Below are 25,043 nucleotides of genomic sequence, written 5' to 3'. Positions count from 1 at the left end.
ACAGGACCAATTTGGGAAATACTGATTTTTTGTCAAAAATAAAATAAAACTTGTCAATTGAAATGTGGTAAAAAAAAAAAAAGAAAGAATGCTTGTAGACGATTCTATAATGAAGAAAGCACTTTTTCCTCCCTGTATATCTCGAACTTCACAACAGACCTGGTGTCCTGGTGAAGGGGGTATTATTAACATACCCATTTTTCAGATGAGGTAAGAGGAGTGAAGTAAATTTCCTGTATAATAGGGTTGCAAGTGTTCCTTAATATTTCCTCTAAGATAAAAGTATGGTAGATTTTTTTAAGATTAAACTATGGTAGACAGCATGTGCTTTGAAAATAGTTTAAAAACACTTTATTAGTAAGGTGTATTTATTAATCAACAAATAATTATCTAGTGCTAGTAGGTGACAAGTCCAATGCTATATTCCTATACATTGAATTGCATAGTTGTCTTTGGCCTCAGCAAGCTACCACCCATTTAAAAGGCAAGTTTGTGACTGTTCTGTAGACACTTAGAGAAATGAGGATTAACGAGGACTGGCCTGGACAGAGAAGACTCAGCCAAGATGAAATGGAAGTGAAGTTGGGAAGATGCCAGGGTTGTGGCTAAGAAGAAGAAGAAGCAAGGGCAGTGGGGAGAGGGTAGGGGAGCCCATGAGAAGGCAAGAGAGTGTGAATGTGGAAATTGGGAAAGTAGTAAAAGAGAAGCTGAAAATTTGTCATTGCAGCACCTAGCACAGGGCTTTGATATAAGAAGCACTCAGTAAAGAAAAAGATGAAAATAGAAGTTGGCTCTCAACCAAACAGTGAACTTTCCCCAATCTTATCAGTCAGATAATCACTGTTTCTCTTATGGAGGGAAGAAGTTTCTTCCCCAATACTTCCCACAAGAATGTAGAACTGTCAGTTTTAAGGCAGCCATTAAAAATTTTTGAAAAAGAAGATGAAAGCAGTGTTTAAGGAAAATTCATCTGGCCATAGTATGCAGTTTAGGTTACAGTGAAGAGAGAATGGTGTTGGTGAGTATGGCTAGAACTCAGGTGCATCAAGAAGGTAAGGGAAAATGAGGGTCAGTAAGGAAGTTTTCAGTGAGAAAGAGAAAAATGGTCACATAGTATACTAGATTTTACTCTATGATTTAAAATGAGAGGAACTCTGAGGAAGCATTGTTAGTGACAAAAATAGAGATGAGTGTGGTAGGAGTAGAAAGAGAACTCTTTTTCATGGGACAATATTTTTCCTTCATCCTCTCCAATGTGAATGTTCACAATAGTTTTTTATCCTCTTCCCAGAAAAGAGGACTCTTCTGCAAAGAAGATGGAACACAGATGATATGAAGATATGTGGCCAGTGTGGACTTTACCAAAATCCTGAACTCAGAATATCTAGGTTGTAGACCTAAGAGCTGACTGTGGGTGACTACTAGGGAAAGCAGAATGACAATTTGATGAAAGGGCAGGAACACTAAGCCACCGCTCTGCTACCTAGTTGGAGCATGCCTGGGGTTAGTACTTAATACACAAGACTATTTCCACTTCTGCAATGCAATCTGTCACCTTTATCTCCAAATACACCAACGTAGACTCTTGAACCTAGTCCATGTAAGACCTAGGTAGTCAATGAACAAGAAAACAATGTAACTTACAAAAGGAGAGGGATGAGGACAAATGTTTGAAAGGGTTTTGCAAAGACTGTCTGCCCCTTTTTCCAGATTATTATTATCTGGTGGATGTCATAAAAATGAATACTAGCATTGACATAGTCTGTACTAGGTGGGGTTTATTTCCTTTTGTTTTGTAGGGGAAAGGGGGACCAGTAGTGAGTTCCACCCTGGTTTCCGTATATATGGTACTGTTTCGTTTACGTTAAAAAAAATATATCTCGAATTCAGTCTAGCTGTTGTATTTTTCCTCAGTGCTGATACCACTATGTCCAATTCAAATTTTCTAAATAAAACAAAGAGGAAGAACTTAACATATTACAAACTCTTAACCTTATAATGTGTGTTTCTTGATATTTATTTGGCTCAAAAAAAAAAAAAACCTGTGAGCTCACGGCCTGGAGTTGGTGTCTAGCCCAGGTGTTAGCTAAGTTCTCTGAACTTCTACAACCACCTGGACTTTTAAATATTGCCCCACGATGGACTACGTTTCCCAAGAGCACACACAGAGAGAGGCCCTTGAAGTGCATTGTGGGAATTGTAGTCTTGGGTGACTTTTCGTCCAACCCTGGACTCATACTCTGATTCCGGGATGATTAAACCCAGGAGCTACCAATTAGCTAGGGCCATGTCGGTGAGGCCGTGGTCCAACCGGGAAAGCCAGTGTGAGAATCTCGCATAATGATTGGCCAATTTTTGACCCCAGGGGCGGGGAAATAAGGTGGGCGGGAAGGCCGCGGCGATTGGGCGAGGAGCGTACGACGGCGGGCGGGGATTGGCTGCACGCTAGGGCAGGGAGGCCTGGGAAGGGGCGGAGGAAGGAAACCAGAGCAGGAAGAGCAGCGGCGAGGCGGCGGTGGCGGCGGCGGCGGTGGCTGAGTTGGTGGTGGCAGAGGAGAAAGCGACAGCTCCAGCGGGTGGTAGCGTCCCTGAGAGCAGGATGCGGGTCTGGGTTGGGCTGACGCTCCTGCTCAGTGCGGTGCTGCTGGGCTCGGCCTCCGCGTCCTCGGGTCAGTATCCGCCCCCTCGGACTGGAGGCCAGGAGCCACCGCCCCCCCGGCCTCCATCCCGGGGCAGGGCCGTGGGGGCTCCAGCTCACACCTCGCAGTAGCCTGTCACTCGCTGTCATTTCTTGGGCTTCGGTTGGCCTGGGTCAGAGCGGGTGTTTAGGGGAGCTTGAGAGGGGAGGAAAAGAAGGGGCGGTCCCCCAACTCACACCTCTCCTCACTTCACAAACTTTACACGAGTCCTCCCAAATGAGCAGTGACTCCATGGGAATGAATCCTGACATCTGGCTTAGACCCACAGTGACACAGGAGCCCTTCCGGAGCTTCCACGACTCTCATGTAGATTATGTGCTGCATCGGTTTTGAAACTTTGGCTTTGGGATTTGTAAGTTAAGTAATTGGTACACCTGGGGTTGTCTGGGCAGAGCCAGGTCCATCAAAACCAGGATGTTGACAGTGGTTTGGTGGGTTTGCTTAGCACCTGAGATTGCCCTGTCTCTTTGTTTAAAAAATGAAGACTTTTGATGTAAATGTGCCTACTCCGTACCCTTTTTAAAGAAATATTCTTAAGAAAGTGTTTTTTACTGTGTCACAGTGTTTCTGAGCCGCCCCATGTTTGCTAACAGTAATTTTATGATTTTTGAAAAAAATCTTGGTTCTTATAAATGTAAAATGGATTTTTACATAGATAGAGAAATTCATATGCTTTTGATTTGATTTTCCAGTTAGCTGATTTATACCCTAGCTCTGAAAATTATCATTTCTCTTTTTTAATAGTTTAATCTACCTACATCTGAAAACGTTTACTTTGAGAGTGTTGGTAAAGGAGCATTTAGTGTTTCTGAGTATTGGTAAAAAAAACAATCAGTACAATAAAGCTTTTGAATTTTAATCAGTTTCAGTTAACAAAACAGCCGTTCTGTGGCTTTAAATTTTTTTTGGAACAAGGCAGGGTATAAATGTCAACTCTTTTTTTTTCCCCCAACAGAAAATTTCCCAGATGGTTATCTGACTCCTCAAATTATCCGTCCTAGTTGTAAGTCAATGCTGTAACGTCATTCTGCTTCTAAAATAAGAGGTCTAAACCTAAAACTCTATCCATAGTGTGGTTTAAGATACCATTTCAAAAGCAACAAGCATATGCCAGTTACTTTACTGCCAACATCATGTTCTGAGGTCCGCCCCCCGCCTTCTAGTGTTGATTTGTGTTCATGACCAAATCTTTAAAACTCTGTGTAACTCCTGAAGCCACTGCTAGCAGTTATTTGATCAAAGGAAGTATGAAGTCAGTACTGTAGAGTACCTGATGGACCATGAACCACCTGCATCAGAATTCCTCTTGAGGGTTTGTTAAAATCGCAGTTTTAGGTCTGGAACAGGTTGGGGTATCTGTAGTTTAAAAAGCTCCACAAGTGATTCTTCACCCTAAAGTGTAAGAACTACTAGTTAAAGAATATGGTGCATATCCCCCTGAATTCAGTTTGCAGACTTAAAATTAAAGCATGTAAACATTTTCCTGCATCTTCCTTTGACTAGATTGCACATATCAAAAGCATCATGTCAGTGGAGATGATGCTTGAAGATGTTTTTTAATCAACAGTTGGGATTCTCCATATATTATAATAGAAGTGTTAAATCTTTGGGTTGTGTTGATGTACGCAAAGGACTATGTTCACAAAACATCTGTTCTGATTTCCATCATAGTTAAACTGCCAAAACGTTTCTCTGGTAGAGGCAAAAATCTTACTCAGCCAGAACTAAAACTATATAGATGGGCATGCTGACCAGTAATAAAGGCACTACTGTTCTCACATGAAGTGCAAATATCATAAAACGCTTAAGTGAGATAAAGTTTTATAAGTTGAGTACATGGATTTTCAGTTGACTTTTTTATTCATTAAATTGCTTATTTATACGGGATATCAGCCTCATTTTTATTTTAAAGATTTACTCCTATTTAAAAATCAAGTTTTGGGTCATAATTTTGTGTTGACATAATGTTTGAGTGTTGGTGGTTACCCAGAGAAAGTTGCATTTATTGCCAGATAGAACTTGATCAGCCAACAAAAGGAATCATGATCCTATCATTGCTACTAGCTGTTACCTAATATCTTGTCTTAAAGGCACGTAAAAATATAATACTTTTATTAGAAATGTTTTCTTTTCCTTGTGAATAAATAAATTTAAAGGAGGAAATTTAAAAGATACTACTCTCATTTTCTCAAGATAATAATGAAAAATGCTTCAACTTTTCTCACATGTTTTCTTGTTTTTGACGGGAAGTGGCTTACTGGTTAAAATGGTTTACTTCTTTTCTTTATGCCAAATAATATTACAGAGTCTTGTAAATTAGGTCCACTGCTAGGTATTTCAGGTAACAGTTATATTAATTAACACCATGTATTTAAAGAGTAGATTTCAGATTGCAGAATATGTTTCATTTCACTCTTCTTTTGTTCCTTAAAACTTTGTTGAGAGTCAACAAGGCAGATGATATTATTCCCTTTTGACACTTGAGGAAGAGGAAGCTGAGCAAACTTGCTATATTGAACCATGTGTGTAATGTTAACATGTAATAAAGCCAGGTTTTGAGCCTAGCTCTCCAGGCCTTGGATTTGGAGTAATTGGGAATCAGCAGTATCCTAGGATCTGCACAGATTCAATGGCAAAGCCAAAGACAGGATATCTGGTCTCTTTTCACTAAACTTGGAAGGCTTTCTGTGTTTGAAGATATATCAGTCTGTTTAATTTACATGACAAGTTGGAAAATGAATTTGTAATGACCACTTTTCCCTGAAAGAGTATCCCCGGTATTTTGCCGTTTTGTTAGCTGATATAATAAAAATGAAAATTGGTCTTTTTCAAAGGAAGGGGTATGATTACCAAAGTAATGTAAACCATGGTATTTTGGATATGATACTCTTGAGAGAAATCCATAGCTCTTCATTGAATCCTTTTGCATTTTTCTTGTTGCTTGATGTATGTGTTCTGATAAAAGCATTACTATATTCTTTTTATTTATGTGTAACTTCAGTATTTTTAATCCTTACCTGACTGCCTGTCAGAAGTCTCTAGGTTATAAGAAACTTCTTTAAAGTGTTGTGTGAATGGACATATTAGTTTCAAAGAGAAAATACCTTTGCTTTAAGGTTACCATCTGGAGTAGGCTTTCCCAGTTTAGTAAATGAGAAGGAAAGCTCTTATTTACCAGTAACCTGAGTATATATTCCTAGTTTGTGGAGAGAAAAGAAAGAGAAACATGATGCCATTCATATGAAATAACCCGATGTCACAAGTTCCCATGTCTCTGGGAGTTCAGAAACACATTTTGCTACTCTAATGCCTAACAGCTTGTAGTGTCTCAAATGTACATGTCTTAAAATTTATTTACAGGCATCTATATTATTTACTTATTAGCTACATATGTGAACTATTGTGACAAGGTACTCAATTGAGTGATTAGTGATTTGAGTTCCAACTAATCTAAAGTTTCAGTACTTGGGGATATACCCTATACATTTCACATTTAATGTCTGCTCTTGATTTATTAACTAGCTAATGTTTATGACTAATTAAATACATTCACACATACAACTTTGTTATTAGAGATGAATTTTTTTTCCTTATCCAAAGATCTGCTGAGAATGGACTTTAAACCATATGTTAGAACTTGGGCTTTGGGTAATACTTGTGAAGAAGTGAGCATGAAGGATGATTGTTCATTAATTGACATCACTACCTAAATGTTATGGGCACTGTGGGACTAATACATGCTAAACCCTTCTCCTCCCCACCCACCAGAAATAAAATATTTGGAAGGTAATCTAAAAGTAGTGAATGTGAAAATAGCTATAATTTAAGTTTTCTTTGAATTTACAGCACTTTATGGCACAACCTCACCAGTAGACTGATTTTTCTCAAATATTCAAAAGAAACAAATACTGTGAAATAGAGTTGGGTATTTGGTGCATAATGAGTTGGTTATACTTCTTAAGGTTGGCTCAGTACTTTAGTAACACAAACTCCAAAACATGTTTTTGTTGTACTTTGGAGAGTTACAAGTCACCAATCATATTTAGGATATAACCATATGAAGTAAAGATAAATGGCAACCATAACACCAAATTTTCTAGTAAAAAAATCACATGGTCTTATAGCGTTTTGTCTACTGGTTAATTTCTCACATAATTTATGGAGCTGGCAATACTGAAGCTCACACCTGGATAAAATCAGGTAATTTTAATAGTAAGAAGGAAACTTAGAGATCATCTGACAGTTGTTTTTTTAACTGGCTGGGAATACAAAGATCAAATATTTGTGAATGTCCATTGGGTTGTTGAATGTGTTTATATAAGAGCAGGAAAAAGAATAGCAAGCAGCCAGAATAGAAGTAGCAGAGAAATGCAGAAAGAATAATAGAAGGAAACTTAATGTAATTGGACAAAACCAAAACAGCCAGTGTGAATTTGGAAGAAAGATGTAAATAGTTGATATAAGCTATTGATTTCTTAATAAATAGATCTCATGTGAGTAAATACATGATAGTGTGATGCTACTTTTTATGCATATCTGGTTATGTCTTCAGTAAAGTCGAACACAAATTCTAACTATCTTTGGCAACTCTGCTGTCAGATAATAATAATTCCTAATGTCCATCTTTAGTGGTCTTAGTGAACAATTAAATGCTAGTTATCACTAAAATAAGCTAGAGTTACTCCAGAGTCTGAGCTGAGGAGAAGAATGGGTGGAATCCCGAACCACAAAATCAGGGCTCTATTTTTATAAATTTAGCAACTCATTCTCAGTAGTGGACTAACTATATACAAAAGAACTGGATGGCACCTGAAGAAATGTCTGGTTTTGGTGGTGGTGGTCTTGGTCTTCCTACCTGTGTACCAGATGAAGCTAATGCCTTTCCTGAATAAAGAGGAAGAAAATACCACCCCCAACGCCCTTTTTTCCTTTCACTTAATCTTTTCTGAGCAGTTGTTGAATACAACCAATTTTTAGATAATTATAGATTTATTTATCCAGTGTCTTATTATTTGTTGTATTATCAAATGCTTTCATTTAACATACCTGCAATTTCCAAACAAGAAAGATGACTAAATTGTCTTAAAATTTCTTTACAGATGAAGAAGGCAACCAGGATGAATCCTTAGATTCCAAGGTGTGTACTCAAATTTACATTGACCAGTATTTGATGCCCAGTTTAAAAGCATGAATGATGTATCTTCAAAAGGATGTGAAATCTGCATCTTTTGAGCAACAGAACTATATTTTTAAAAAAAAGGAAAAGAAAGATAGCTAGTGCCAATATTAGTTCTTCTGGGAGGAAAAATCACTGACCTATAGGAGAGAATAATAAATATTTCTAAGAGTGTTGGTTACTAGATTTAATTCCAACTTAAATGTGCTCTGTGTGTGTGTGTGTGTGTGTGTGTGTTGAAGAGCCTGAAGGCAGTTACATTTTTTACTGCCTAATGAGAGATTGATTTTATTCTTTTTTTTTTAGTTTTTTAATTTGAAGATTTAACCTCTGCCATTTGTTTACACTTATCAATTTAAAAAAAAATCTGTTAATGCACTTAACTTGGTTGATTGAATGAATAAGGCTGATTATTACATCTTCAAAGAGACCAATCAGTTATGATCCCTGATCTCTAGATTCGAAGGAATGTAGATAAGAAACAGGAAGTTGTAGTACAGGGCTGTCATACGGGGAAGTATAAGATATATTGGGAGCAAGTAGGGGGAGACCTAACCTAGACTTGGGGAATTTAAGGAAGGCTTCTTGGGGGGAGGTAACATCTAAGCTGAAATCTGAAGAGTCAGGTTTAGGCAGGTGATGAAGGCATGTGATGGACATGTGCCAAAGTGTATAGAGGCGAATGAGTATGACACATTCAAGGAACTGAAGGAGGTGTATCTGGATTAGTGAAAGAAATGGTCAAATTAGGTTGGAGGGAGTCTTGTTAGTAGTGGAAACTAAAAATACTTTATATTGTCAGACTTCTTTGCCGTCAGATGAGTCGGTAGAGGACCATAGCCCAGCAGGCAGAGTAGTCGCTGGTCAGATATTCCTTGATTCAGAAGAATCAGAATTGGAATCACCTATTCAAGAAGAGGAAGACGGCCTCAGAAGCCAAGAAGGAGAAAGTGTCACAGAAGAAATCAGCTTTCTAGAATCTGAAAATCCAGAAAACAAGGACTATGAAGAGCCAATGAAAGTACGGAAACCAGGTAGTCTAGACATTTTGTTTACTTTTGCCTTATTTAGGAAGGAGGCAACTGAAATTTTAAAGCTATTATAGAAGGTGCAGTAGTCCTATTTTACTGATATTCACCACATATAATGTATAGCATATAATTTTACAGGATAAGTTACAGAAGCTGAATTTGATAGTCATAATTGCATTTGTATAATATTAGTATTCGAACATTTCTTTTTGGACTCCAGTATGTAACAATCTGTCAGAGTGGTACACAAAATAGAAACTCAGACAGGAAGGGTTGTCTAACTTGCTGCTTTGGTTATTTTCAGAACTGTGTTAGGATTTTTACTACAATAATCTTTTCAGTCATCCTAGGTAATTTGATTTAGTTGTTTATCCTAAAGTTACATAAAAACTTTAATCCTCTTCTAACTTTTGCTTTCTTGACACTCTGTAATTTTTAAACTTACAGCTTGATCTTTCTCACAGTAGAGTGTGCTAAATACCTATTCTTTTAAAAATTCGTTATTAATGTATCCACTCTGCCCTGTCCCACCACCCATCTGTCATTTAGTTTATTATTTCAAAGATCACCACCATATCTGCTTATTCTGTTATTAGCCAATCTTGAGAATTGATCCAGGTTTTACCTTTTAAAAATATAATTTTTATTACAAATATTTTATACAAAAAAGAGAAACCATTTTTTTCTTTGATTAAAAGTACCTTAATCCCATCAAGTAGAAATAACAGTTGTCAACATAGTGGAGAATACTCTTTCAGGCTTTTTTCTAGATGCATGGTTTCAAGAAGACTAAACTGGTTCAAAATGTATATACTATTTTACAGCCTGCGTTTTGCACTTAACAGTTTGTCTTGAACATTTTCCCATATTATTTAATATTCTTTTACAATTTAATGGTTAATGGTTATAAAAATTTTACATGTAAATATACCATAACAATACTTTTTTTTGCTGGGAGACCATTTTAAGTATACCTTTGTACACATCTATGAAAATTTCCTTAGAGTTAGTTCTTAAAAGTAAACCTTAAAAGTAAAGTATAAAATTTGAAAAGACATTTGAGTCATGTTGCTAAACTGTTCTGCAGAAAAGTAAGTCTGTTCCTTTTCCTGTACCTCAGCCAAGTGTATTATTACCATTTTTAAATTTTTGCCAAATATTTATTTTCATTCCTTTCTTTTTTGTTAGGGAGACTTCCAAACAAGTACAAAAGTAGAGGGTGTAATGACCCCCATGTACCCACCGTCACCCAGCTTCAACAGCCATCAACACTCTTGTTCTTGTTTCATCTTTGCCACTCCATATCCATTTACTCTTTTTTTTCCCCTAGATTATTAAGCAAATTCCACATTGTTTTACCTGTGTACATATCTCTAAAAGTAAGAATTTTTTTTCAACAAAATGAAAAATACAATAGTATTATAACACCCACAAAATTAGCTATTATTCCTTTATCACCCAGTACCCAGATTCCATTTAGTTTTCCCACTTGTTTCAAATGTCTTTTTGGAATTGGTTTCTGTCACTCAGTGTCCACACTAAGATGTTAGGTTTCTCTTAATCTGTAACAATTTTCCCTTCCTTGTTTTTAAGTGTCATTTTATTTGTTAAAGAAAGAATATCCTTTGTGCCATAGGATTTCCCTCATTCTAGATCTAGCTAGTCATATGCTAGTAATGTAATTGAACTTGTTCCACTATCTGCTGTCTAGTCTATGAACTGGAAGTTGGCTCTGAAGGCCTGGGTAGATGTAGTTCTATTTTTTAATCGATAATATTTATAGTTAGTGTTGTATGCTTCCCATTACATTACCTGGGAGTTACATAGTGTCTGATTGTCCCACTCCTAGTGATTGGTCAGCAAGGTCAGGTGGTGTCAGCCTGACCCAGCCATTCGAAAGTTCCTCATTGACCTTTCACCCAGAGCTTTTGGGAACCATTTCGTTTGTTGTCTGGATGCATTATTTCATTAGGAGTTTCAAAGTCAAAATAATGACTTGTTAACTTATCATTCCTCCTGCATTTGTTATCTGGAGTTCTTTTCTAAAGAAGAACTTTCCCTCATCAACTATTTGGTTACCCAGAAATATAATCCACACAGCAAGATAAATGCTTGATTCTTTCCCTTGAAATATTTTCAGATAGTGATTTGGTGCCCTAGCAACCTCCAAAAGAGACCAGTGAATATGTTTTCTGTTTGTTTTGCTTTGCTTTTGAGCATCATTACAAATCCATGGGTTTTATACAGCTGTGCTTTACTCTTTTGCAGTCATTCTTTTTATTGCTCACATTATTCCACTTTTGTCTCTTGAGAGTCCCTTTAAGTTCATTCCTTTGTCCTTTTGACTAATCGTAGGTGACTTTTAAACTTCTTCCTTTTTAGGCAGGACAAGATGTCCCAAATTCATCTTATACTTTTCCTTACCCCAAAATGAATCTCAGCCATTTCTCCAGGGAATCCATATTCCTTTTAGTGGGAAATTGTATTTATTTTAGATACTGTAATCTAGACACCAAGGATATGCATTGCAACTGAATTGTCACTAATAGGCCTTTTTGGTGGGTAGGGTTAGGACATAAAACATTGATATTGATTATTCCAGTTCACATTAAATATTACAGGTGAGCTAACACAGAGGGTCAGAGTGACAAACTCACAAGAATCAGAGATCCTACCCACTATCAAACTTGACTAATATTTTCAAAGATATAATTATCACAAGACACAAGTCACAGATCTGTGCCTGCCAGAGCTGCTCCCAGGTCCTGTCTTACCTCAATTAAAATGTGCTCTGGCTTATTTTAACATATGTTTTTAATATATGAGGCCTTTGAGTGATTGATACGGAGTGTCACTTACACAAAAGGGAGCTATTTCGGTGATGAAACATCTCCAGTTTATTCCCTGATAACTGCATGGCTTGTGTGGTATTTTCTAGGAAGTCATGCCTGATAAATACTTACATCCTAGGTTTATGTACAGTGAGCAGTCTGGACAAACCAGGTCCAACCCGGTAAAGCAGTGCACAAGTAAGGACTCTCCTGGTGGTAAATACCTTGAGTGCATTTGCCAGAAGGCCTCTTGTTAGCATGTGTCTCAGATGATTTGATCACATCACCTCTCTGTCTCTCTGTTTCTTGGGCAGTAAAAAGAGAGAGTGGATTTCAAGTCTGCTGTTAGTCCTTTCCACCCATCAGGATTTTTGCTTCTTTTATGTTTGGGTCTCCTTGCCCTGATGCTGAAAATCATGGTACCTAACAACATTAATGTTATATTACTTTAATCAAACAAATAATAAAGTATATATCATTTCAAAATAACAATGGCAACCTTACCACTAACCACTGAATGCAGTTTAAGGTTTCTTTGTGGTTCTTTTTGTTCTTAGTATTTATTTTACTAGTGATTTGTATCAATAATATAATGTGTTTTAAAATCATTTCAGTAATGTTCTGTGTGGTCATACCAACAACTTTATAAACATTCAGATTCACTTGTTTTAGTTTTTCAATAATTGCTTTTGTTTTTTTTTATTCAAACTTGTTTTTAATGTATTATTAATACATGAAAAGGCTTATGTACATACGTATAAGTTGCATATGCATGACTTTTTGTGTACTCCCAGCTACATTAGACCTGGGTTATATGACAATTACTTCTAGACTTGCTTCCTTTGTCAGCCTCTTATCCATGTCTCTGCATATTGATCTTCCTAAAACCCAAATTTGATCCTATAACTCCCCTATTTACAACCCCCTATTTATCTTCCATTTGCCTATGAGATGAAGTGCTTGCTCCTTAGCAAGATTCACAAAGCCTTCTGTGTGCACATGGCCGCCATCTTCTGTGACTTCATCTCCCAAAGCTTCCCCCCATTTGCCCTTTTCCAGCGATGCTAAACCTATCACTCTTCTTCAGAGGCATATACAAGTTCACCCCACTGCTTAGGATACCTTCCTCACCCCCTTGCCCCAATCCATGTATCTCATTTCTGCTCATCCTTAAAGAGAAACTTAGGTTTCTAAAGTAGTTCCTGAACCACCCAGGGGTAGTTATGAATCTCTTGTATGTAAGGACTTCTTATCTAGTGTCCCTGTTTTCACCCTTTCCCCTGATGCCAGTTATCTAATAACAGGCAGACTGATCCTACTTCCTGTTCACAAGCCACCAATGGCTTTCTGTCAAGTTCAGAATAAAATCCAAACAAGGCTTTATGTGATCAAGCCTCTCCTCTCTGACCTCGTCTGTCATTCACAGGACTCCAGTCACACTTGCTTTCTGCTGTTCGTTGGAACATTTCACACTTATTCCCAGTCCCCAAGACCATCCCCTGGGCTCGATGATTCTCTGGAAAGACTCACAGGACTCAGCATATAGTCGTATTTACAGCTATGATTTATTACAGAAAAAGAGTACAAAGCAAAATCAGCAAAGGGAATGGTGCATGGGGTAAGTCTGGGGGACGCCAGATGCAAGCTTGCAAGGGTCTTCTCCCAGGAGAGTCACACGGTATGTGTTTAATTTACCCAGGAAAAAGTTGTGACAACACGTGTGAAATGTTGTCTACCAGGGAAACTCCTTAGAGACCTAGTACCGGAGTTTTTATAGAGGGCTAGTCACATAGGTTCTCTGTGCCTAGCACACACCAAAATTGCAGACTCCCAGAAGGAAAGCAAGTGTTCAGCATAAGTCATATTTTTTGTACAGTTGGGGTGAGTCACTCATAACAGTTAGGGTAGTGGGAACCCTTCCAAAATCTTAAGTTCCCAGGCACAAGCCAAGGGCCAGCCTTGTAAGCAGGCCTTCTCAAGGATAGAAGTTTAGGCCTGCTATGTTCACTCTACTGTACGTAGCATACCCCTTTGGTCATTGGCCAGGTTGTCTTTACAGCAAAAGTATTATCAATATGACCCAGACAGCAGAGTGAGACCCACCTGCAGTATTGATTTCAGTTGTGCTCTTCACGTGTCTTAGCCAAATAAGAAATCCCATTAATCATAAAGGTCTATCTTAGAAAAACAGGTAGCTTCCTCCTTAAGTTTTTGTTTTAACCTTTTTTACCTGGCTCTAAGCATCAGTTCAGGCCCAGTACAAGTCTGGCCGGTAAGTTGAAGCTGAGTTGAAAGCCTTCCAGGGCTGAGGCAGTGTCGTGATAGTCAGGGTACACATACAGAAGTACAATCCCAGAAGGAATTGTTGGGGATTCCCAGAGAATCTCTAGAAACGGAGCGTTTACAATCGTTGGGCACCCCGAGCAAGACCTAAATTAGGCAGTGTGATGTGGCTGCCCACCATGGGTATCTTGTCCTGGGGATCCCAGTCCAGTGCAAACAGTTTAGTTCAGTGCTTGGTTTCAGGGGGACTGGCAATCAGTTCCAAACAGTTTTGTTGCCTGTGACAGCGGTTCATCCACCTCGTGAGTGTGGTCAGCACCGGGAGGTTTTCTGCGTGGGAAGTGCAGGGGTTGGGTCAGCTCCTGCTGCCCCAGTCAGCGCTGCCGGGTGTGATCATAGCTCAGCTGTCTGAACTCAGAGCGCTCTCAACAGCTCGGAGAGGGGCACAGAGAGTTTTCCTTCAGGAAAAGGAAGAAGCTTCCAGAAGTAATTTCGAAGAACAAAGATCATAACGCCCTCTCTCCTCCCCTGTGCCTTTCCGGCTGCAGGGGTTTTGGTGTATTTCCCTTGGTGGTTCTAAAATCAGTGTTTTCCACTCAACATTCATAATTTTATGTTTTTACAGTCATCCCCTACTCTCATCCAGACCTTTCGTCTGGAGGGGTTCTGTGAAAGAGGTGCAAAACATCTTCATAGAGAAACCCCTTTATACAGCCGAACCAGAAAAACGTCCTATTCACGAATCGGTCAGGACAAAACTCCTGAATTTTCAAAAAATTTCAAAATAGTTTTACATAACCTCCCACCGCTTTCACTCTGGTGACTTTATCTGGTGAACAGCCTAGAAAAGATCAGCCCCTTTCTGAGGATGGCTGCATGACTAATCAGCTTGCACTCAGACGTGTGCAGCAGGAGAGAGGCGAGGGAAGCAGAGTCAGAGGTGTCAGTCCATCGTTGCGAATGGCAGCTCTTCAGGCGACGCAGGCACAGGGAGTTGACCTCAGTTAGACATGCTCTGGAGGGGGTTGGAGTCGGCTCAGCCTGTGAGGAGTGATCAGAGGTCACAGTTGCTGTGATGTACCCTCTCCCAAATTGCAGCTTTCAGCTATAGCCACAAGTTAAGAATGTGGTCAGGCTCTGTGTCAGCACTGTACACGCAATCAGGAGCTTGATTTCAGATGGTCCCATCAAAGAACAAGTCCTCTCCTGCTGGGATTTGTATGGGACCCAGCCAGTGCAGCCGAGCAGCTATGATGTCCTCACAGGGTAGACCCCGCAGCGAGATGGCCTAATGTGCAGAGGTCACAGAGTATGAGTTCTCTTTATGAGCCTATGCCTGCTTTCAGTTCAACACAGCTCCCGCTTAGGCTGGAAGCTTATACCAGACAGTATCAGGCCTCAGCTTAGAATCAGATACAGGCAATTAGGATCTGTGAATTCAGGAGTTTAAAAAAAGTCAGAGGCTTTTCTTCAGCAGCAAAGACTAGATGCTACAGGCCAGAAAGGCCAAGTGGCAGATAAGGCTTTCCTGTGACCGTCTGGTTTTGTCATTCTTCAAGTCCAAATCGACCCCTTCACAAATATGCACATCGGTCTCTAAGGGACAGACCTCCACTTTCACAAGCTCTCATTAGCCAACTAAAACCTGCTTTTTAGAACTCTAAAAGTAGATCTCCATCTGTAGGTCACCTTTCTTTCTTATTATCTCCCTTTTTCCAGAGGCTCCAACAAACAAAAATCCATATCTTCCATAGCAAAACTCATCAGTTACAGAGACTTGTTCTGTTTCCAATACTCAGAGAGTTTAAATTCCAACCCGCCCACTGGCGGCAAGAAGCAAGGAAGTTGTGTCCCACTAACACATTTCTTTTTTTGTAGCTTCCCTTGATCAGGATGATTCCTCTGGCATGTATGCAGTTACAAGCATTTAACATTTTATATCCATTTTTACCATACATCCAGATGTCATAACCACAAAATATAAAGTCACTAAAAAATTTTCCTTTTTTCTTTTTTCCTCATTGCCAATTTACTTAAACTCCTAGCAATAAATTCAGTGTTTGCAGGGTTAACATTGCAGCTGCCGGGGAAGATACAGGCTGGAATGCAGGGGAGGAAGCGGAGTGGAGGAGGTACTGCAGCAGCAGCTAGGCTGAAAAAACGGCTGTGGTGTGACCTCCCTCCCTTTTTTTGTTGTTGTTTTGTTTTGTTTTATCTAAAATGTTGCTCCAGCCCTGGGACCTGATTTAAACCCCACCCCCAGCCCACTTGGAGAAGAGAACAATGCAGATTTTTAACATTTTTGGCCTTTTTATCTTCGGGCATTTGGGGCCACTTTTTCCTCCCATGGAGGAGAGAGCAAAACCCAAAGGCATCACTTTAGCCAGCATGGCCAGAAGCAGTGTGGGGTGCAGCAAGCCTGCTCTCCAGGAGTTGGATCTATCATGTTCAGATTCCACAGGTAACTTTTACCTCTCATAACATACAGCAGATCAGCTACTGCTGCATACCATGCATAACCCCATAATCAGCTGGACACCAAAGATACATCACACCAGGCCCCTTATTCTTCTTTTCCCAAAATTTCACCATGTATCAGTGAGTCGGGGTTGGTTTAGGGAACCCCACTTCTGATGCCAGTTGATACTGGGAGACCCCCTAGACCACCCCTGGGTTCAGCGATTTGCTGGGAGGACTCAGGATATAGTTGTACTCACAGCTATGATTTATTGTAGTGAAAGCAAAATCAGCATGGGATGAGGTCCAAAGGAAACAAGGTGCAAGTTTCCCAAGGGTCGTCTCCCAGTGGAGTCACACAGGATGCACTTAATTCCCCTAACACAAGTGACAACACATGGGAAATGTTGTCTTCCAGGGAAGCTTATTAGTGACCCAGTGCCTGGAGTTTTTAGTGGAGACTAGTCATGTAATCACTGTCCGCCTGGAATCTACCAAAATTGCAGACTCCCAGAAGAAAAGCAGATGTTGAGCATAAACCACACTGTTTGTACAAGCAGTTTAGGTACAGTGAGTCACTAGGGTTAGGGTGGCAGGAACCCTCCCAAAGTCTAAGTTCCCAGATGCCAGCCTTTCAAAGGATAGCAGTCATGTCTGTTGTGTTAACTGTTTTCTGCGTATCACCTCAGTAAACGTTTGTTGAAAAAGAATGAATGAAAGGCCACCAAGAGGGGAGTGATTACACTGTGGTATTCCCCTGTTACAGAATGCTCAATAGTCATTTTAAAAGGAACATGTTTTGTTGGCAGATAACAGAAAATCCATCCAACAGTGGCAGGAGCAGAGGTTTATTTGCCTCACATAACCAGAACTCCATAGATAAGGTGGTTCAGGGCTTGTGCCATCAAGGATTCCAGCTCCTTCTCTCTCTCCTGTTCAGTCTCCTTAGTAAATTGACTTCATCGTCATGTTTGTCCCAGGCGGTCACACCTGGTGGTAGCTGTATCTCCAGGTCCTAGGTCCTCAGGAAGAAGTGGTGCCTGCATCAGAGGAGCGGGAGCCTCCCTCAGAAGTTACTAGTAGAACTGCCAAAACTATCACTTGACCACCCCTAGCCCTATAGAGGTGAGGAAGGGGTTACGAATTGTTAGCCAGTCTACACTGGCTGCCACCTGAAGGAATGTCAGTGATAAGTGAAAATGTCACATTGTAAATAATTAGTATTGAGAGAAACCTGGGACCCGGGACCCTTTGCTGCAGTGCTGCAGTGCTGCAGTGCTTGCCCCTGGGCACACCTCTCCTCGAGCAACAAATATATAGAAACTGTATGGGACTAAAAATAACTGCCTGCATGGGACAGTGGGGCAAAATGATGGACAAAAGATAACAGAGACCAAAAAACCCAACTGCCACTTTTGAAGAGCCACTTTTGAAGAGCCTGGAGCAAAAGCAGCGGGTCGGGAGCAAAAGCAGGGCACTGCGCATGCCACCTGCACACACCACCATAAAGGGGTGGGCAGACCACTTAAGCCACCGCTCCGGCCCAGCCCCTGGACACACCCCTACCCTCACCCCGTATAAGGAACCAGCTCTCGCCCCATTGATCCTCTATTACTCAGGGTGCTCCAGAGAAATATCAGTAGAACTGGAGGCCCTCTGCTGGTAGAATTCCTTCTTGCTCTTGTTCTGTTAGGCCTTTAACTGATTGATTGAGGCCCACCCACATTGTGGAGGGTAATGTGCTTTACTCAAAGTCCATGATTTAAATGTTAATCTCATCCAAAAAACACCATCACAGAAACCCAGCGTTGTGTTTGACCAGACATCTGGATACTGTGGCCCAGCTAAGTTTATACACAGTTAACCATCACAGGTCCCTTATGGGAAAGAAAGCCATTTGTCCCCCCACATTTGCACTTGAAAAGAAAAATGAACCTCTTTTCTAGGAACAGTCATTACCTTTGGAGAAAGATAATTTTCAGTGGTAACTAAAGATGACAGTGTTTTTTCTTTAATTTTGTATACTTTCCCATTGCTTGGATTGTCTTTTCTACACACTACCCTAATAGTCTTAAAAAAAAAATCAAATAACCAGTATCTTGGTCTGTTTTGAATGGCACTGAGCTTAAACTTAACTAAACATGCTTAAAATTGGGTTCTGAGGAAAGTTGGTTGAATAATAGGATAGCATTTTTGCTTCATTGTCACATGCAAGAGGGAGGGTGGAAAGGAATAAACAAACCTTAGTACTCTGACTAAACAGAAGATAAATGGTTAAGGAAACATAGGCCATAACCTACAACAGGTCTAACTTTAATGCAGAGCTTTCTTTTATCGTTGTTTCTTTTGTTTGGTTGTACAAGAAGTTATTTGTGGAAGGAAACGCCTTTGGGAGACCATCCTTGTGGAAAAGCACCCCACCAGGGCTTTTGAACTCAAAATGCCTTTACAACCATTATTTAGTGAAACTCACTGTTTTGTTTTGTTTTAATATTTATTTATTTATTTTGGCTGCGTCGGGTCTTAGTTGTGGCACACAGGATCTTTAGTTGTGGCATGCAGACTTATTAGTTGTGGCATGCATGTGGGATTAGGCATCGAACCCTGGCCCCCTGCATTGGGAGCGTGAAGTCTTACTGGACCACCAGGAAGTCCCCACACTCACTGTTCTTAAGCAGCAGTTTTCCTGAGCAAGTTTCACTCTGGTTTCTGACTACCTGTCACCTGAGTGTCCTGAAGCTTTTGTCACTTTCTTCTGGGCACATGGGCCAGTGCTTGCTTCTTTTTCTTCTTTTGAATGGTTATTTTCACAGAGAGAACTGAGCTTATATGAACTCTGATCTCAATGTTTTTGTTCATTCTCTAGGTGACTACATTTCATTGATTTTCTGAAAAATACATCTTAATCCTTAAAGCAGTGCCTTCCTTAGTATAGTCTGCATGTCTGTCTGTCCTTCATTAATGTAATTCTCAACTCTAGTTAGCAATTCTCGACCTTGGGTGAAAACAGTCTTCTTGTAGCAAATAACATAAAATTGTTATTTTCCCTAGAAGATTACTATACCGTATTTCTCAGTCAACGGTAAATACCTCTTTATTTGGCCTATACCATTTGCTTTATCTCAAGTATGGTTTGCTTCAAGTCATCTGTTATTTGTGTTCCGTTTGTAGTACTTTAGGAAGTTTGATGTTGATTGGTTGGTTGATTGAGTTTTTATCTTTGTGTTTACTAAAATTGCTGAACACTATATGACAGTTATCTTGAGGTTGGTACCTTTTTAACGTTAAATAATTGTGTTTCAATTTTTGACTATAAATACATTTGACTATAAATATAATTTTTGATTGTAAGTGTATATATATATATATATATATATATATATATATATATATATAGTGTGTGTGTGTGTGTGTGTGTGTGTGTGTGTGAGATACGCGGGCCTCTCACTGTTGTGGCCTCTCCCGTTGCGGAGCACAGGCTCCGGACACGCAGGCTCAGCGGCCATGGCTCACAGGCCTAGCCGCTCTGTGGCATGTGGGATCTTCCCAGACCGGGGCACGAACCCGTGTCCCCTGCATCTGCAGGCGGACTCTCAACCACTGCGCCACCAGGGAAGCCTGACTATAAGTATATTTTTGACTCTAAATATATTTGACTAAAATGCTACTTACTGCTGTATATTTGGAAGTACAAAATTGTTTCAAACAAGCAGCATGATTAAATAGTCGTCTTATTAACAGAATACCCATCTAAACTTATAGATATAATATCAGTCTTTAATAGAGTGTAAATGCTCTTAAAATGAGGAATTTACAGAGCTAAATCCCTTGGCTTTATCTATATGGATCAAGAGGTTGATGTTTTTGTCTTGTTTTGATTTTACAATTAAAAATGAGGAAAAGATATGAGTATTTGTATTCCAGGACATTTAATTCAGTACAAATAACAACATTCTAGCCACATTTACATTGTTTTCTCTTGGCAACTGAAGAAAAACATACAACCTAAAAGTTGCAAATTATGTTTTATTCGGGGACCTTACTGAGGACTGTATGGTGGGAGACAGCCTCTCAGATAGCTCTGAGGACCTGCTCCTAAGAGGTAAGGGGGGAGCCAGGATATATAGTTTTTGCTGGGAAGAAAAAAAATGCATGTAGTCAGACATCAAAATATTACTGCTAATCCCAAAAATCAGACATCTCAAGTTAATGATTTTAGTGCTTTTCTATGTTTGGGAAGATGCAAGAGTCTGGGCTCACTGAAATTATTCCTTAGATATGCATCTTAACTATATAGAGCCGGTATCCTGTTTTTCTCCATCCTGAATTCCCCTCAGGGTGCACTGTTGGGGACGCAGCTGCAGTGGCTGGTGACTCAGTGGCAGACAACATTCCTTGTTTACTGAATGGCAAACGACAGTCTTTGCCCACACTCTTGAATTCTTTCCACCAACGTTCAAACATGGTATCATATCTGAATATTAGAAAAACCAAGACTTGGCCCCCAGTGCCCCTCCGACAGCCGCCTTACTCCTGTACTCCCCTTCATAGCATTATTCTTGGGAAGAGTTGTCTCTATTCACTGACTTTGCTTCCTCTCTTTCCATTCTCTAATCTGAGTGTGACGAGGCCCTGGTCCCCTCCAGACCACTAAAGCCACTCTCCTCCAGGCACATTCTAATTGCTGAATACCTGGTCAGTTCTTGGTCCTTAACCTTACCGACCCCTCATGTATTTTTTTCCTTTTTCTGAAGATGCTTTCTTCTCTTGGCTGTGGTTCCTCAGAACCTGCCTGATGTTGAAACGTAAGGTTGCCCCCAAGACTCAGCCTTTATCTTCTGCTCTGTCTACACCATTCTCTAGTGACCTTTGATTCCATCTGTGTTGATGCCCAGATGTAACTCCTGCATTGTAGTTGATTTAACCAACCTACTTGTCATAAACCTTTGAGTTCTTTTTGGCTTTATGTTTTTAAAATTATGATGATGCACAAATGCTCTCTTGGACATACCTCTTTGTATCTTCGTGGGAGCACTTCTATTAAGTAAACATCCCAAAAGTGAAAAAATGGGATCAAAAGGTGTATGGAGCTTTTCAATTCTAACAGATATTATTGAATGCCCCTCTACACTCCTGCCAACAGTATGGAAGTTCCCATTTACCTATATTCTGGCCAGCGCTGAAGGATTACAGGTTCAGGTAGGGTTTGGGGCGGGAGCAGGGGGGTTGTTAAAAACCTTTCTAGGTTTCCTAAATGATTCTAATTGACTTTGCAAGAGCAAATTTCTACTAGTTTAAATATAGACCAGTCTGTTCGTTATTATAAGTTCTCAAATACTGTTAAGTTAAATATCTTACTCTCAAGGTCTAAATAGATTGTGATACTATGTCATTTTTACATGAAGGTGCAGAGTTGACTTAACACATTTTTCTCCCTTTCATTTTAAGTGTCACATTTGATTACCGGCTATCATTAACTCAAATTGCGTATTCAGTCAGCCTCATTATGCCAGAGCAGTGATTACCATTGTTTTTTAAACTGGTACTGTTTTCATGGCTGTTTTTCTTTTTTTCTTTTTTTTTTTTTTTTGCGGTACGAGGGCTTCTCACTGTTGTGGCCCCCCCCCACTGCGGAGCGCAGACTCCGGACGTGCAGGCTCAGCGGCCATGGCTCACGGGCCCAGCCGCTCCACGGCATGTGGGATCTTCCCGGACCGGGGCACGAACCCGCGTCCCCTGCATCGACAGGCGGACTCCCAACCACTGCGCCACCAGGGAAGCCCCTCATGGCTGTTTTTAAAATAATAGCTTCGAAATTCTTAGAGAATTTCTCCATGGAAGAAAATTAACTGAAATCAATGCTATTGTGAGGAATATCAACTTGAGATTATTGACTTGAAACCAGCAAGTCCCAGTCAGTACCTTCTGGAAGACTTTAAAATAAGTTTAAAAGGTAATAGTAGTTTCCCTGTGGTGATTTTGCTTGGAGAAGATAGCTGAGAGATACAAATTTTCTTTCTACTAACTTAATAATAAACACATTATTTTGACCAAGATATTTCGATTTTACTAAATTGATAAATCAGGTGTACCCTGGGAGTTCTTCCTGCTTAAGTTAGTGCTGACTCAGTAGTAGGTTAACACCTTTTGTTGCCAAAAATCTTTGGGTTCTCTCCAGTTTCTTTTCTGCTGTATTGTTCCATCACATGAAAATGAATGCTTTCATGTATTTGAACCACTTAGAAAACATAAGTTCTGGCAAACTAGAATTCTTATGACAATTCTTATTTGCTTTTAAAACAGAAATTTCTGTTATCATAGGGAAAAATCAAATATACTTTAAACCATTGTATGTTATTTAAGTTGAAATTCAAGTTTACAAACTGCAGTTGTACAGATACTACCTTTCCAAAGCAAATTTGAATCTAGTAGCAGTGCATGGGAGCGCCTTTTTCAGATTCTATAGTCAAAGTGATGCCTCTGAGGTTGGTGATAAAGGATGCTTTGCTTATATGTTGCATTAAAGATCACTTCTTAAAAAGTGGACAAATCAAAGGTGAAAAAGTTATTTGCCTCTGGTCAGTGATTACCAGGATGGTGAATGACATTTATCTGGTGGTAAACCATTTTGAATTTGTTTGCCTTTCATAACTTACTGAAAATAATTTTCAAATTAGTCTTAGAATGTATTCTTCTTTACACAGGAAAGAAAGAGCATACATTTTCTAGCCTTTCAGAGCAGAAGTGCCAGGAATAAAATAGCAATCGCCATCTCCTAGACTCTTACCACCTTACGGGGCAGGCACCATGATGAGTCCCTTACATGTATTATTTCAGTGCATCTTTGTGAGTAACTCTGTGCAGCAAGGACTGTTATCCCTATTTGTAGATAAGGAGGTTATCTCCAAATAATTTTATGGGTAAGGAGAGAGATTAAATAACTTACTCAAAGTTCACAGCTAATAGTCAGTAGGGTTTGAGTCAGGTGTTCTGACTCCGGAACCTATACTGTTACTTACTAAGCTCTGCTGCCTAATTAAATTCTCCATGTAAAAGCAACCAATGAACGCTGGCATATATGTACTCGTACTTACCGTATGGTTGGAGTCTAGGCTCAGGCCCGGCCCTTTGGTATTCTCATATACCTCGTAATTGGCATTCTTATGCATACTCTTGGCTTCAAATACATCTGTAAACTGGAGAAGTTTCTTTTTGGCTACAGCTGAAAAGATGTCTAAGACATTTCACTTGTTTTGTTTTTTGTTAGCTACCTTGAATGTAGCAGGAGCAAAGCTTAACTTGTCTCTCTCCTGATCCATTTCATCCCTACCCAGTAACCTACTCCTCCTTTAGTGTTCTCTATCTTAGTAAGGACAACCACCTACTCACTTCCTGAAGCCTAATACCTGGGAGCCTTCCTTGATTCCTCTCTCCTCTCATCTGCACATCTAGTCAGTAAGTAGTACCATATCTCCTTCCTTAGCATCACTTGAGTTCATCCACTTTTTTCATTTCATTGTCTTCTTCAGGCTACCATTACCTCTCGATTAGACCACTGTCACAACCTTTAAACCGGTCACCTTGCATCCAGCCTGGCATTCCATTGTCCCCTCTCTAAGTAAAGTATAAGTATGCGCATGTCACTCCTACTTTAAACTCTTGAGTTTCCATTGTTGTCAGGATAAAATCCAAATTGAGTTAGTAAGACTTGTCAGGACCTCCCTAGTCTGGCTTCTTCGTGCTTCTTTAGCTTCTTCTCTTGTCCACTTTGACACTCACACTACGTGTTCTGAGATAATGAACTTTATTTTCTCTAATATGCCATGCTGTCTTTCATTTGATTCTTAACACATACTTTTCCCTTTGTCTACAACGCTTGTCCCCCTACCCCACCCCAAAGCATTTCATCCACCACCTCTTCCTAGACATCCGTGAGGTTCAGTGTAAACTGCAGTTCCTGATGGGGAACTTTCCTTTCCATAACATCAATCATACTTTTGTTTAATGTCTCTCTTCCTTGCTAGGCAGTAAGTTCCATGTAGCAGAGACCTCTGCTCCACCTCATTTCCAGCACCTGGCATAATTCCCAGCACCTAGGAGATACGTGGAAAGAACTTACAGAACAAATTAGAGATATGGTTTTTACCCTTAACAAGCTCAAAGTCTAGTGGGAGCTAGAGTATGGTAAAGAAAGAAGCTCAGTGAGTGTGATCAGTACTCTAATAAAATGCTGGGGGATCACAGAGGAGTATGTGAGTGATTAACTTTGCCTGGGGGAGCATTTTCCCTGTGTAACTTCATATTATTGAAGAAATTGACTTACAGCATTCAGATAGGAAAAAAAGGAGAGTTGTGCTGAGCAGTGGAATTGATTCAGTTGCATTTGCCTTATTTTTTGCTCACTGGTTGGGCAGCTATTTTCAGTAGACTTTTGATATTCTAAGGTTATTATCTCAAGACCTCCCAAAATTCTAACCTAGATATAGAGCTGGGTAGTCAGCTAGCCATGCTCACTAAGTTGACTCACCTTCACGTCGTCCCTGAGCAAAATCAGTGCTGGGTCTTT

The 25,043-nt window shown here is 39.9% G+C and overlaps 1 protein-coding gene across 1 annotated transcript in view; it reads left to right on the top strand.

Annotated features, from left to right (window-relative positions):
* The first annotated feature begins 2,484 nt into the window (after positions 1 to 2,484).
* Positions 2,485 to 25,043, top strand: part of SEL1L (SEL1L adaptor subunit of SYVN1 ubiquitin ligase) — a 56,704-nt gene continuing 34,145 nt past the window's right edge. The window contains exons 1-3 of the mRNA XM_081226905.1: positions 2,485 to 2,669; positions 7,799 to 7,836; positions 8,678 to 8,909. Coding sequence (XP_081083031.1) covers positions 2,600 to 2,669; positions 7,799 to 7,836; positions 8,678 to 8,909 — 340 coding nt within the window. The 5' untranslated portion in view covers positions 2,485 to 2,599. The remainder of the gene's footprint in view (positions 2,670 to 7,798; positions 7,837 to 8,677; positions 8,910 to 25,043) is intronic.

This window comes from Mesoplodon bidens (genome assembly GCF_964165515.1).
Source record: "Mesoplodon bidens genome assembly, chromosome: 3".
Lineage (NCBI taxonomy): Eukaryota > Metazoa > Chordata > Mammalia > Artiodactyla > Ziphiidae > Mesoplodon > Mesoplodon bidens.
The sequence above is the reverse complement of the archived record's forward strand: the minus strand, read 5'-3'. Positions and strand labels throughout refer to the sequence as shown.